Source organism: Meles meles, chromosome 8 (genome assembly GCF_922984935.1).
Source record: "Meles meles chromosome 8, mMelMel3.1 paternal haplotype, whole genome shotgun sequence".
In the NCBI taxonomy this organism is placed as follows: Eukaryota; Metazoa; Chordata; class Mammalia; order Carnivora; family Mustelidae; genus Meles; species Meles meles.
Genome location: NC_060073.1, coordinates 114,845,199 through 114,857,702, shown reverse-complemented (window position 1 = coordinate 114,857,702; position 12,504 = coordinate 114,845,199). Strand labels below are relative to the sequence as shown.

At 42.5% G+C, this 12,504-nt stretch overlaps 1 protein-coding gene across 2 annotated transcripts; it reads right to left on the bottom strand.

Annotated features, from left to right (window-relative positions):
• Nucleotides 1–7,321: 7,321 nt before the first annotated feature.
• On the bottom strand, nucleotides 7,322–11,587 carry SLN (sarcolipin). Of its 2 annotated transcripts, none has more exons than XM_046017052.1 (2): nucleotides 11,520–11,587; nucleotides 7,322–7,929 (listed from the first exon to the last, which is right to left on the bottom strand). In XM_046017052.1, the coding sequence occupies exon 2, from the start codon at nucleotides 7,854–7,856 to the stop codon at nucleotides 7,761–7,763; it is 96 nt and encodes a 31-aa protein (XP_045873008.1). In that variant the 5' UTR covers nucleotides 7,857–7,929; nucleotides 11,520–11,587; the 3' UTR covers nucleotides 7,322–7,760. The 2 variants fall into 2 exon arrangements, with proteins under 2 accessions (XP_045873008.1, XP_045873009.1); XM_046017053.1 differs by having other exon boundaries at nucleotides 11,498–11,546.
• Between the last annotated feature and the right edge of the window lie 917 nt (nucleotides 11,588–12,504).

The following is a 12,504-nucleotide window of genomic DNA, read 5'->3' as shown; positions in this document are numbered from 1 at the left end:
AATCAGCCATTCTCCTATCCCTTTCCTCTGCTTTGAAAAAAAAAATCAAACTTTACAAAGTGTTTCATTTTCCCTCTTAAAAGAAATAGCATTGAAATCTTAGCGGAATTCCTTACCACAAATCTTTAACACTTTTTTAGGGTTACAATGTTCCAAATATTGTACACACTTTATTTATGTTACAATATTAACTATTGTTTAATGAATATTTGCTAATTCCCAGGCACTCTAATTAAACACAGGATATCTAAATAATGTCTAAACTTCCTACGAAGAAAATATTCTCTATTGTTCTGGCTAAGAAAATTTTGGCTCACAAAAGTTCGGTAACTTGTCAGGGGTCACAGGTTAATACACAAAATATAGTCTGTGAATCCAAAGACAGTGCTTTTTCCAGTGCTTTCTTTTAAAATGATCTAATGAATGGGAGATGAAAACATCTCCGTGTGACAAATTCCTACAAGTATGTGTAAGAGGCTCATGCTGTAGACAGAGCTGTCATTTCTACTTAATCCCCATAGATAACACTGACACACTGAAAATAGCTTAAATCACCCATCAATATTCTTGTCCTTTCTTGTCTACTGCTCAGTTGACTAACAAAGAAAAGATGATTCCAGGACTTTGTATCAAACTCTTAGGAAATAGAGTTGTGTATATTATACACCCTGTATGATTGACCTATAGAGCAATTAAATTATTTGCCTGGAGACCTCTGATAGATACTATCCTTTGGCACTTCCAGTCCAGATTAAGGGATTGTGCCTTCTGCCCTAGAGTCACTCATCCGATAATGCAAAGGAGCAACCCTGTGATTCAAAAGAGTTCTCTGTGGTCAGAGTTGGAAAGAACTGGATTTGCCTCTCAGCTCCGCCTCTCATTAGCTCTGTCTTAGGACTAATCAACTGTCCTTTCCGTCCAGGCTTCTCACTCTTAAGGTATGAAGGAAAATGGATATTTAACAAGATAAAAGAAGTAAGTTTCTCTTATTTTCACACAGTAGGTAGACTGTAGGTTTTCTTTAACTATGGTGTTTATAAATGAAGTTTAACCCTAACTTTATACAACTTGAAAAATGGAAATTTCTTCAGTATCACTCTGTTTGTGTAGATGAACTCAAATATGTGCTCAACACATTGAGCTTTGCTGAGTCATCCCTAAATACTGTCAAACTGTTCACAGTGGTGACAGATATAGATCAAAAGATGCAAGCCCCATGAATATTTCATAAAGACGCAAACTGCCTTTGGAAAAGCTGTTTCAACTGTCTAAAGTTTAAAGGAAGTTTGCTTTGTTCATTACTGTGAGAGAGTTTTCAGAGCACAGATATCATGCCCCCTCTTCTTACACTGTGGTGAGCAGAGATCATGTATCTAATCAAAGAAACAGGTACATGTCTTTTCCCAGGATTATTACATCACGCCAAGCATTTCTTGATGGATTCAATGGATACTTACCTAGTGATGATGGTCTACCAGCTAAAATTTAGCTTTGAAATGAGACCACGCCCACCCCCACTCACCCATGGACTAAAAAGAAACAAGAGAGACAAACAACGAACTATGCAATGGGATAAGGGCTAAGAACACGTGAGGCATGAAACTCATAAAGAGAATCATCTGGGGATAACCTCCAAGAGGTAATAACACTTAATGGCAATCTTAACAAATGCATTAGCCAGGAAAAGAAAGAGAAGAAAGTTCAGACAAAGGGAAGAGATGTACAAGGTCACAGCACTGTAAGAGAGCATGGCATACTTGAAAACTACAAATAGTAGGAGATAGTGGGAAATGAGGGGTGGAGTGGGGCACATGGGACAGGTAAACAGAAAAGTTACAGGTAGACATAAGTCAGCTCAAAAAGGTCTTCTGTGCCAAAAAATTTGAAAAGACATTCTAAAAGCAAGAAAATGATGAAACACAACTAGGAGAATGATAGGTAATGTGTTTGGAGGAAAGAGGCACAGAACTAGTTTAGTTTATTTGATCCCTACCTAATGGGGGTACTCTAGGTATTCAGGACAGGATTCTAGGTAGTGAGGTCTCAAGGAGGTAACACACATACCCGCCTGCTGAGGAAGGCTCTGGGATCCCATACGGGAATGACAGGTCTCACGCACCCAAATGGCTGGTGGGCATGTGGAATGGCACAAGAATTGTGTCCTAGGGACGGGCACCTGGGGTGTTCAGTCAGTTCAGTGGCTGCCTTCAGCTCAGGTCATGATGGCAGGGTCCTGGGAAGGAGCTCTGCATCAGGATACCTGTTCAGCAGGGAGTCTGCTTCTCCCTCCCTCTCCACTGCTTGTTCTCTCTTTCTCTTTCTCTCTCCACAGAATAAAAAATGCTTTTTTTCTGTGAATCTTGTTCTTTTGACTCTAAACAAATAAGAATAGGAAGAAGGTGGAAGAAAATAAAACTGCACATCCAACCTTTACCTTTTCACGTGAGACTGCCTTCTAAAGAAGGATTCCGCAGCAGAAAACCATTTACCAGGCTAATGGACATCAAAAGAAAGCTGGGTTGGCAATCCTTCTATCAGACAAATTAGATTTTAAACCAAAGACTATAATAAGAGATGAAAAGGACATTATATCATACTTAAAGGGTCTCTCCAACAAGAAAGTCTAACATTTGTAAATATTTACACCCCTAACCTGGGAACAGCCAATTATATAAGCCAATTAATAACAAAATCAAAGAAACACATTGACAATAATACAGTAATAGTAGGAGACTTTAACACCCCCCCCCTCACTGAAATGGACAGATCATCTAAGCAAAAGATCAACAAGGAAATAAAAGCTCTAAATGATGCACTGGGCCATTACAGATATATTCAGAACATTCCATCCCAAAGCAACAGAATACACATTCTTCTCTAGTGCACATGGAACATTCTCCAGAATAGATCACATCATGGGTCACAAGTCAGGTCTCAACCAGTACTAAAAGATTGGGATAATTCCCTACATATTTTGAGACCACCATGCTTTCAAACTCAAACTCAATCACAAGAGGAAAGTTGGAAAGAACTCAAATACATGGAAGCTAAAGAGCATCCTACTAAAGAAGGAATGAGTCAACCAGGAAATTAAAGAAGAATTTTTAAAAATTCATGGAAACAAATGAAAATATAACTGTTCAAAATATTTTGGATGCAGCAAAGACAGTCCTGAGAGGAAAGCATATAGCAATAACAGCCTTTCTCCAGAATCAAGAAAGGTCTCAAGTACACAGCCTAACCCTACACCTAAAGGAGCTGAAGAAAGAACAGGAAAGAAAGCCTAAACTCAGTAGGAGAAAAGAAATAATAAAGATCAGAGCAGAAATCACTGAAATAGAAACCAAAAGAACAATAGAACAGATCAATGAAGCTAGGAGCTGGTTCTTTGAAAGAATTAATAAGATTGATAAACCCTTGGCCAGACTTATCAAAAAGAAAAGAGAAAGGACCCAAATAAATAAAATCATGAGTGAAAGAGGAGAGATCACAACCAACACCAAAGAAATACAAACAATTATAAGAATATATTATGAGCAACTATACACCAGCAAATTTAACAATCTGGAAGAAATGGATGCATTCCTAGAACATATAAAATACCAAAAGTGAACCAGGAAGAAATAGAAAACCTGAACAGACCCAAAACCAGCAAGGAAATTGAAGTAGTAATCAAAAGTCTCCCAAAAAACAAGAGCCCAGGCCCAGACGGCTTCCCAGGGGAATTCTACAAAACATTTAAAGAAGAATTAACACCTATTCTCCTGAAACTGTTCCAAAAAATGGAAATGGAAAGAAAACTTCCAAACTCATTTTAAAATTTATATGGTTGGTTGCCGCTGTACTATGAGCAGCTCAGCTTTATGAGGTGCTTGAATGGGCAGTCTGGGGTTCATGAGGAGAAGAGACCATTACCCAACAGAGAGCTATCCCAAGGGTGAGATGATAAGTGGGGAGAACTCTCCTCACTGCTGGGGGTACATGTGGCCAAGTGTTCCCAGGTCCAGTGTCAGGTTCCTGTGTAAGCCCAGACATGATTCAGATAATTGTTGGTGGAAGGAGGTCCTTCCCAGTGAGTGAGGAGGCATGACAGTGAGGAAAACCAGAGACATCCAACTTTGGAAGTCAGAGGCAGTCAGAACCGTGAGACCCGCCCTCATGGGGCATAACTTCTGCCTCGTTGGAGAGGTTCTTTGTGATTTAGCTGTGATGATACTTTCAATTTCCTGGAATTGCCATGCTGTCTGACCTTTGAAATTCTATTCTTGCTGTTCCCTCTGCCTGGAATCTCTTCCAACAGCACCCACTCTATCCTCCCATTGAAGAACTTGTGCCATTATAACCACACAGTCATATATCTGTTTCCCCCAGTAAATGAAATGCCCCTTGAACAGGGGGCTTGCCTGTCTTATTAGCTATTTTATCCCCAGTGGTGGTATAACACCCAGCACATTCTAGTTCCATATAGGTACTTGTCGAATTGAGTGAACTAAAGAGAAAGAAGCTAGCGATGGTTCAAGCTCCTGAGCTGGAATAACAAGTAGGATCCAGCATTCTGGCTGCCGAGAACTAGCATTTGTTTCAGTGGGTGAGGCCAACACTGAGGGAACTGTGATGATTCAGGTACCTGAGGACTCAGGGAAGGTTGTACATGAAAGGAGACTTACAGGACGCCTGGGTGGCTCAGTCAATGAAGTGTCTGCCTTCATCTCAGGTCATGATCCTGGGGTCCTGGGATCGAACCCCGCGTTGGGCTCCCTGCTCAGTGGGAGTTTCCTTCTCCCTCTCCCTTTGCCCCCCACCCCATGCTCTCTTGCTCATTCTCTCTCAAATAAATAAAGTCTTAAAAAAAAAAAAAAAAGAAAAGGAGACTTACAAGTCAAACAGAATTTAGCTATAATGACTAGGACTCCTGAACCTGGAAGAAATGGAGGTACATTTGCTAATGGCTGTCCTACGCCTGCAGAAGTGATCCATAATGTGGTCTGCAAATGGGTCCCATCAGGAGATCCAGTCACAGCATGTGAGGAAGAGAAAGGCAGGAGAGCAGAGAAATTACATAGAGAATTACAGCTGTTACCTTTATCTCATTAGCGTGACGTTCTAGAATGCTAAAGAATGTGAAGGTAAAAGCTTATAATTAAATGGTTTGGAGATCTATAATAAAGCATGATTTGTTTGCAGTCCCGACAGACGAGCATGGTGCTTTTGCCACCCTGGCGAGTGAGGTCTGTGGTCCTCAGCTCCCACATCTACTAAATGGTGTAAGACGTGAAAAGTGCCCAGGGCGGGACTTCATAAACAGCAGACTCAGTAAATGGCAGCTCTGGTAAGCGTCGGCACCAGCACTGACTCAGGTAACGAGACTTGTCACTCATTTTGTCCATTCCCCGCTCCTCCTCTGTACACACACCTTCTCAAACGCAGACACAAACAGCCGTAGATTGTCTGAGGTCTTCTTAGCGTGAGGGAGAGACTAATAACCTCTGCCAAGGGCCCCTGAGCCCTCTAGGAGGAGGCGCACTGCACACTAAATTATTAACGACTGCACATCCCTGTGGGTCGTCTGACTCTAACATAGGAACGGGAGGGCCACCTGGCCGGCTCAGGACCGACTCTTGATTTTGGCTCAGGTCACGATCTCAGGGTCCTGAGATGGAGGCCTGCATCAGTCTCACCAGGCTCGGAGCTCAAGGCTGGGCGGGGCGGGGGAGGTGTCCACAGCTCTCCCTCCCCCTTTCCCTCTGCCCCTCCCCTCCAAAATAAATAAATAAATCTCGAAAGGAATGAAATAAAATGAGGAACAGGACATTGAGACCATACACTGCTATTTCCTAACTTTTGCTGGGAACCCTTCAAAGAAACAATTCTTCCCTTCATTATATCCGGCTTCATAACTGGTTGCACAGAAGAATCACCTGGAATCCTTCTGAAAAAAAATAATCTCGGGTTCACCCCAGACCAATTAGATTGCAAACTCCCGGGAAGGGCTCAAGTTTGGATGGTTTTCTGAAGATCCCAGGGGATTCTAATGCATTGATTCAGGTGCACACCCTGGACCACAGCACCAGCCTCACCAAGAAGCTTGTTTAAAGTGGGATCTCCTTTGGGGGCATCTGGGTGGCTCAGTCAGTGAGGCGTCTGCCTTTGGCTCAGGTCATGATCCAAGTCCTTGGATCAATTCCTGCATCGGGCTCCTTGCTCAGAGGGGATCCTGCTTCTCCTTCTTTTGCTCCCTCTGCTTGTGCTCGCTCTGTCAAATAAATAAATTAAATATTTTTAAAAATAATAATTAAAAAAATAAAATATAGGATCTCAGGCCCCAGTCCAGGCTGAATTAGAATCGGAACAAATCAGAATCCTCACTTCCAATGATCCATAATCACATCAAGGTTTGAGAAGTGCTAGTGAGGGTCAGGGGTTCCCGACTCCGGCTGCACAACAGAATCATCTAGAGGAATCTGGGGAAATGCAGATGCTTGGGCTCTACCACCTAAGGCTTCTACCTAATTGGTCTGAAGAGGATCACGAATAAATATTTTGAAAAGTCACCCCTAACCACATAAGCTGGGCAGCCAGGGCTGAGAACCACGATGTTAGGCAGACACTGCCCCAGAGATGGACTGAATTCTCAGCCGGGAGCACCTTCCTGAGGGAGCTCAGGAAGACGAGGTGAATCAATGTTTCTTTTCTCAGAAGTGGCAGAAAGAACAAGTGTGGTCTCTCTAGTATGGGGCCTCCTAGCAACACGTTTAAGAAATGTCTATTTCATACACACATATGTACATTTGTATTTTCTGTTTTCCTCCTTGTTATAACTGTAGTTTATTAATGACTAGATCTATGTGCATAATCTTGTGTAATAAGCTGAAACACACCACTTTTAGAGATGTGATTCATGTCTTACTTTTCTCCTTGGCAATAATTTTAAATATTTACATAAAAACAAACAAGTGGATGTTATAGGGTACAATATACATTTCTTGTGAATTTTAAAGATAAACGCAAGACTTCAAAGAAATTTTTTTGCTTCAGGGGGACACTTCAGGCTATGCCCCAGGCCTCCTAGTGAAATTTATTCTCCCTCGGCCCTCGGGACTAGTCTAGAGGGAAAGTCTGAGGAACACTGAGTCAACAGAATTATTTGAAATGTGACAAATCTTAATTGCTGTGGTTTCAAATCCCCAGCAGTTGAAGCATCTCGGCTTATCTCAAATGCCAGAAATACTGTAACACTTGTCACGTCAATCCCAGCCAAGGGTCAAATGCAGCACCACAAGTAGAAGCCGAAATAAATCCCAGAAGTCATTTTACAGTTGACTTCACTTTATTCACATGATAGCTATAGGGGTTGACCATGACTTCCTCTAACATTTCTTTCTTCTGATGGGTTGATGGAGAGTTTGGCTGCAGACAGTGTGGGGGAGAAGGGACGTACGGGAAGACAGATCAGGGGCTTGTTACAATTCTACGTCATCGTGAATCATTTAATTTTAACCTTGTGACTTGTCTAATACATTTGCAGGAAGAGTTGAGGAATAGATCTAATGCTCACTGGCAGACACTTGACAGGCCTTGTGGGCAGCATCTTTAGAGGACACACAATCGATCCTAACAGTAGAGGACCTCAGACAGTGTGCTTGTGGGTCAGAGGTGCGTTGGGGTGCTGAGAAAGGCATCCCATGACGGCAGTGGGCGCTCAGGACATCCAGCGGGCAGCTCGAGAGTTGCAGTCAATCCCAGGAGCGTGACATGTCTTCTCAGTACTGATAGGACCTCACAAGGAGCCACATAAGAATTACGGTGATCAGGACAATAGTGAAGTTGAGAAACAGCTCTCGGGTGGAAATCCCCATTCTCCGAGTTGGCTCGATGAGAACGGACGGCGGACTTTGGAGGGCACGCCAAAGACCTCCTGCTTGTCCTCACCTAGTGGGAAGTAATGAAGAAAAATGAGGAGATTCGTGAGGGTGCTGTCCTCGCCGTGGAAGACCAGAGTGTTATGGGCTGAACGGCGGCCCCAGCAAAATTTATATGTTGAAGCCCAAACACCCTGCGTCTCAGTATATGACTGTATTTGGAGATAGGGTCTTTCAAGAGGTAATTAAGTTTACATGAGGCCATTAAGTGGCGCCCCGATCCACAACGGCTGGTGTTCTTATAAGAAAAGTAGACGAGGACACGGACATGTACAGAAGGAAGTCTGTGTGAAGGCAGGGAAGGCAGTCATCTACCAGCCAAGGAGGGAAGCCACAGAAGAATCAACCCTGCCAACACCTTCTTTTTACATTTCTAGTCTCCGAACTCTCTTTGGACTAGAACAGCAACTCTTCCTGGGTCTCCAGTCTGCTGACCTCCCCTCTAAATTCCGGACTTGTCAGTGTCCACAATCACCGAAGCCAATTTTATCCATATATCTACCTACATCTGACTTGATATTCACATATACATGTGGGTCTCTCTCACACACACACACACACACCCCACTAGCTCTGTTTGCCTGAAGAACTCTAACTAGTAAGAACCTGGGTTTTCTGCCCAATGTCAAAAAGACCAACAAAGTCCTAATTTTTTTCCTAGGATGAATATATAGATCCTCTGGATAAAACACAAAATACTGTATTTTCTTTCTCCCAGGATGTGTGTGCTTGCCTTTCTAATGTGGGGTACCAGCAAGCAAAGTCACCAAAACAAAATAAGGCCTAAAAGTGGAATGGTTTAGTATTTGTTCTTGCTTGGATTTGCGTGCAGGAGCAGGGCCCCACCATTTCTCAAGGGCTGGGCTGCCGCAGGTCTCCATCCAAGCCCGCAAGTGCATGAGGGCCTTGCAGCAGCTGCTTGGCCTCTTCTAAGCCCTGCGCCGGGCACGGGCCCACCGGGGTCAACGAAAAGTCCCTCGCATAACAGGCATTCAGTTGACAGAGCAAGTGTTAACCTCATGGGTACTTCTATTTCAAAAAGCGCTTCTGCCGGCTATTTTTAGGCAAGTGCAGGATGTGCCTACATTGTAAACACTTCCCAGAGCAGGGATGGTATCGTTAGAGTGTGTGCAGATCATACGTGCAGGAAATCGTACTTCGAGAACATATGCAATGCAATCCATGAGATTATTGCCTTCGGTGATGTGGCATAATGAGTAGTCTGTGTTTGCAAACTGAACGAAATTAAAAATTAAAGATAAAATTTTAGATACTATGCAGTGAAAAAGGTTAGGGGGAAGGCATGTTTTGTTTATCTGTTAAGGGTAGGAGTTCAGGGGGTAGGAAGTGTTGTTAGTGTGCTTTCGGCCTGAATGGCGTTTTTTAACTATCTAACGGGGCTGAATTATTCATTGTAATCACCATGTTTATTATATTAGTAATGGGTGGGATTATTAGTTGTACACACCAACTAAATGATCGTTCTTCATATTATGGAATGGTTGGTGTAATTAACACACGGGTTCTAAGGACATGGTGTCAACTAGTAGCTTGTCAGAATCCGGCTTTAAAAAATGGCCAATAATGATGATCTCTGTATCATTTTCCTTTGAATCGTTACCCATCGTTCAGCCCTCCACATTCAGGATACAGTAAATTCCAATGAAACTCTTAACAAAGGTTTGCTTGAAGGAGAAAGTAAACAGAGGAAAATAAATGGATCAAAGAAGTAGAGAGAATGTGTTCGAAGGTGTACAAGAGCAGAGAGGAACGGGAAGGTGATGAATCCAGGCCAGGGGCCCGGAGACAGAGGAATGGGAATCATAGGCAGACTCTTCCCTCTTAATAAAATCTAGTGCTGGTCCAAACACTAATTTATTTGGGTGCATTTTGGAGAAATACAGAGATATGCAAAGAGAGAGAGACAGAGAGAGACTCTATTTATAATGATCAAAACAACCCAGTTCAGGGAGGGCAAAATCACTATCCCACCCAAACTGCTTTTTAGATTAATCTCTTAAATAAAGGGATCCATGGGGGGTGGCCCAACAGGAACATACTCAGAAAATGTTATTGAAAGCCGTCCACAGCTCTGTTGGTGTGACATTCACAGCTCTGTGACCTTCACAACTCTGGCAAATATTACCACGATTATTCTCTCTCCCACGACTATAGCTGAGAAGCTGCTAGATGAGGTATGTTGTTTGCATGATGGGACATAGCAATTTAGAGCAGAACCAGAACCGGCAGACTGGAACTAGATGTTAGAATTGTGGTTACGATACTGGAATGATTACAAGAATGAGTTATTACTCAACTAACTGTCCTGACTACACAAAGCGTGCATAAAATTTCAACACTTTGGGAAAACAATTCCACATTTTTTATTAAGGCTGTTAATGCTAACTCTCTATTACCTAGCTATTTCACTTCTGCCCTTAGAAACTCAAGCATGTGTGTGCCAGGATCCAAATACAAGAATGTTCAGTCACATTTTCATAATATCCACAAACTGGAAACCACTCAGGTCTTTATCAACATCCATGGGATGCATGATGAATTTTGGTACATTCATATATTTGAATGCTATAGAGCAAAGCAAATATATGAACACACAACAAGATGGCTGCCGCAGGTACAACTGTCTGGCCAAAGAAGAATTTACAAAAGACAAACAGACTGTGATTCCATTTATACAAAACCCAGAATGGGGAACTTAATCATGTTGTTTAGGAATCTTGACCTAGGTGGTAAAATTATAAAGAAGAGAATAAACAAGTTTATCTCAGCAATCAAGATGGTGGAGCAGAAACAAGAATCAAGAATGGACTTCTGGGGTCAATGATCTGTTTCTTGACCTGGGTGACAGTATACAGGTGCTGCTTTATAATTATTGTCCAAAATATATTTTATGATTCTTTACATTTTTTCCAGTAGTCTATGAATTGGTAGCGTACCTCATATACTTCTTTATTTCCTACAGTTTACTTCTTACTATGACTCGCACTTTGATGGTGACCTTGACTATTTGTTGTGTAATATATTATTTAAATAAATAGAACACAAACAGTGAAGATGAGAATTTGTAATGAATGCAGTTGAATCAACGCTCACGCTAACAGTAGGAAATGGACTTTACTATCACATACATTTATACCAAGGTTAGGCAGATGTTCAGATCAGCAAACTTCCATTTGTCTGTTGTTACCCCACAAAGACGATTGTGGCCTCGTTGTAAATATTCCCCAGAGTCAAGGTCCCACCATATGATCCAAAGTGACTGCCAGAGCCAGGAAAGCCCTGAATACATTGACATTGACCTTCTTTGAATGGAGGCTGTGAGAATTAGGAAGGTAGAAATGCATACCACGAGATGGAAGAAAAAAAACAAATAAGAATAAATAATACTCTTTACGTCTTAAAAAATACTGGACACAATAGGTATTGCCTATTTCATTAAGAAATGTAAATACACCTCTGTGTTTCTCATTTGCAACTTGTACACACACACACACACACACACACACACACACACTCTGTCTCTCTCTCTCTGCTAAGTATAAAAATCCTGCTGTCACCTGAAGAGGGTCAAGGACACACCTGGCTGCAGTAGGCTTCTTCTCTCTCTCTCCACCTCAGGCTCCCACTCCTGCTTGTCTCCCAGGCTCTCTGGACTCCTGGACTCTGGGCAGGGCCTAAAGTAGTCTGAGGGCAGTGGCAGTCACTGTGATGTCACTGATGAAACATCTCAAAGGAACCACCTCCAACGGTTTGAGGCTATTTGTGTTTCGGGGGAATATAGACGTCTGTTGACTAAGACTCTAGTCCTTCGGCTGCTTATTTGTACTAACACCACACAGACCTAACGTCTTCCCTTCCCATTGACTGTAGGCACACGATTAGTGTGGATTTTAAATTTATCTTACACATCTTCATGAATAGCTCTAACATGTGTTTCGAACACCGCAAACCCAGAGCGATAGGCTAATATTAACAGATGATGCTGAAATGGGCCGTTCACCTACTCATCACGCGAGGGTATAAAAAAATACAACTTCGTTTTCCCATCTGTTCCTTAACTATCCAAAATGTGCAGCATTCTCTGCCTTGCCCAAGCACACCCCAAAATGCACAGACACCTGAATTCTCCAGCTCCTCCAGACTGACCTTCATCCAAGCAGTGAAAGCTATCTCCTCGGTCACCTGCTCTGCATAACATTCCAGCCAAGCCATATTTTGGAAGTTTACACATTAATATACAGTTTCATCCGAGACAGCTGTGGAAGGCATGGTTTATGTCTCTCTGTCAGTAAGCTAATCCCGCAGCAAACTCATACAGCAAAAGTCAGTCCTTCAGAGAGAATTCGGGGGGTAAAAGGAGACAAGGTGGATGCTAGCACAATCGTGAGTTATGGAACCTCTCTGCAAGAGACAGAAGCATGTAACTTTCGATCATAAACGCGAACTAAAACTAGGCTGCTACAATGAGTTTACAAGCAACATTCCCGAGGTCCGGAGGTAAATGGAGCCCTGAACTACTTAACGGAACTTGAAAGCACATCAGCAAAACACTTTCCCCGGGACC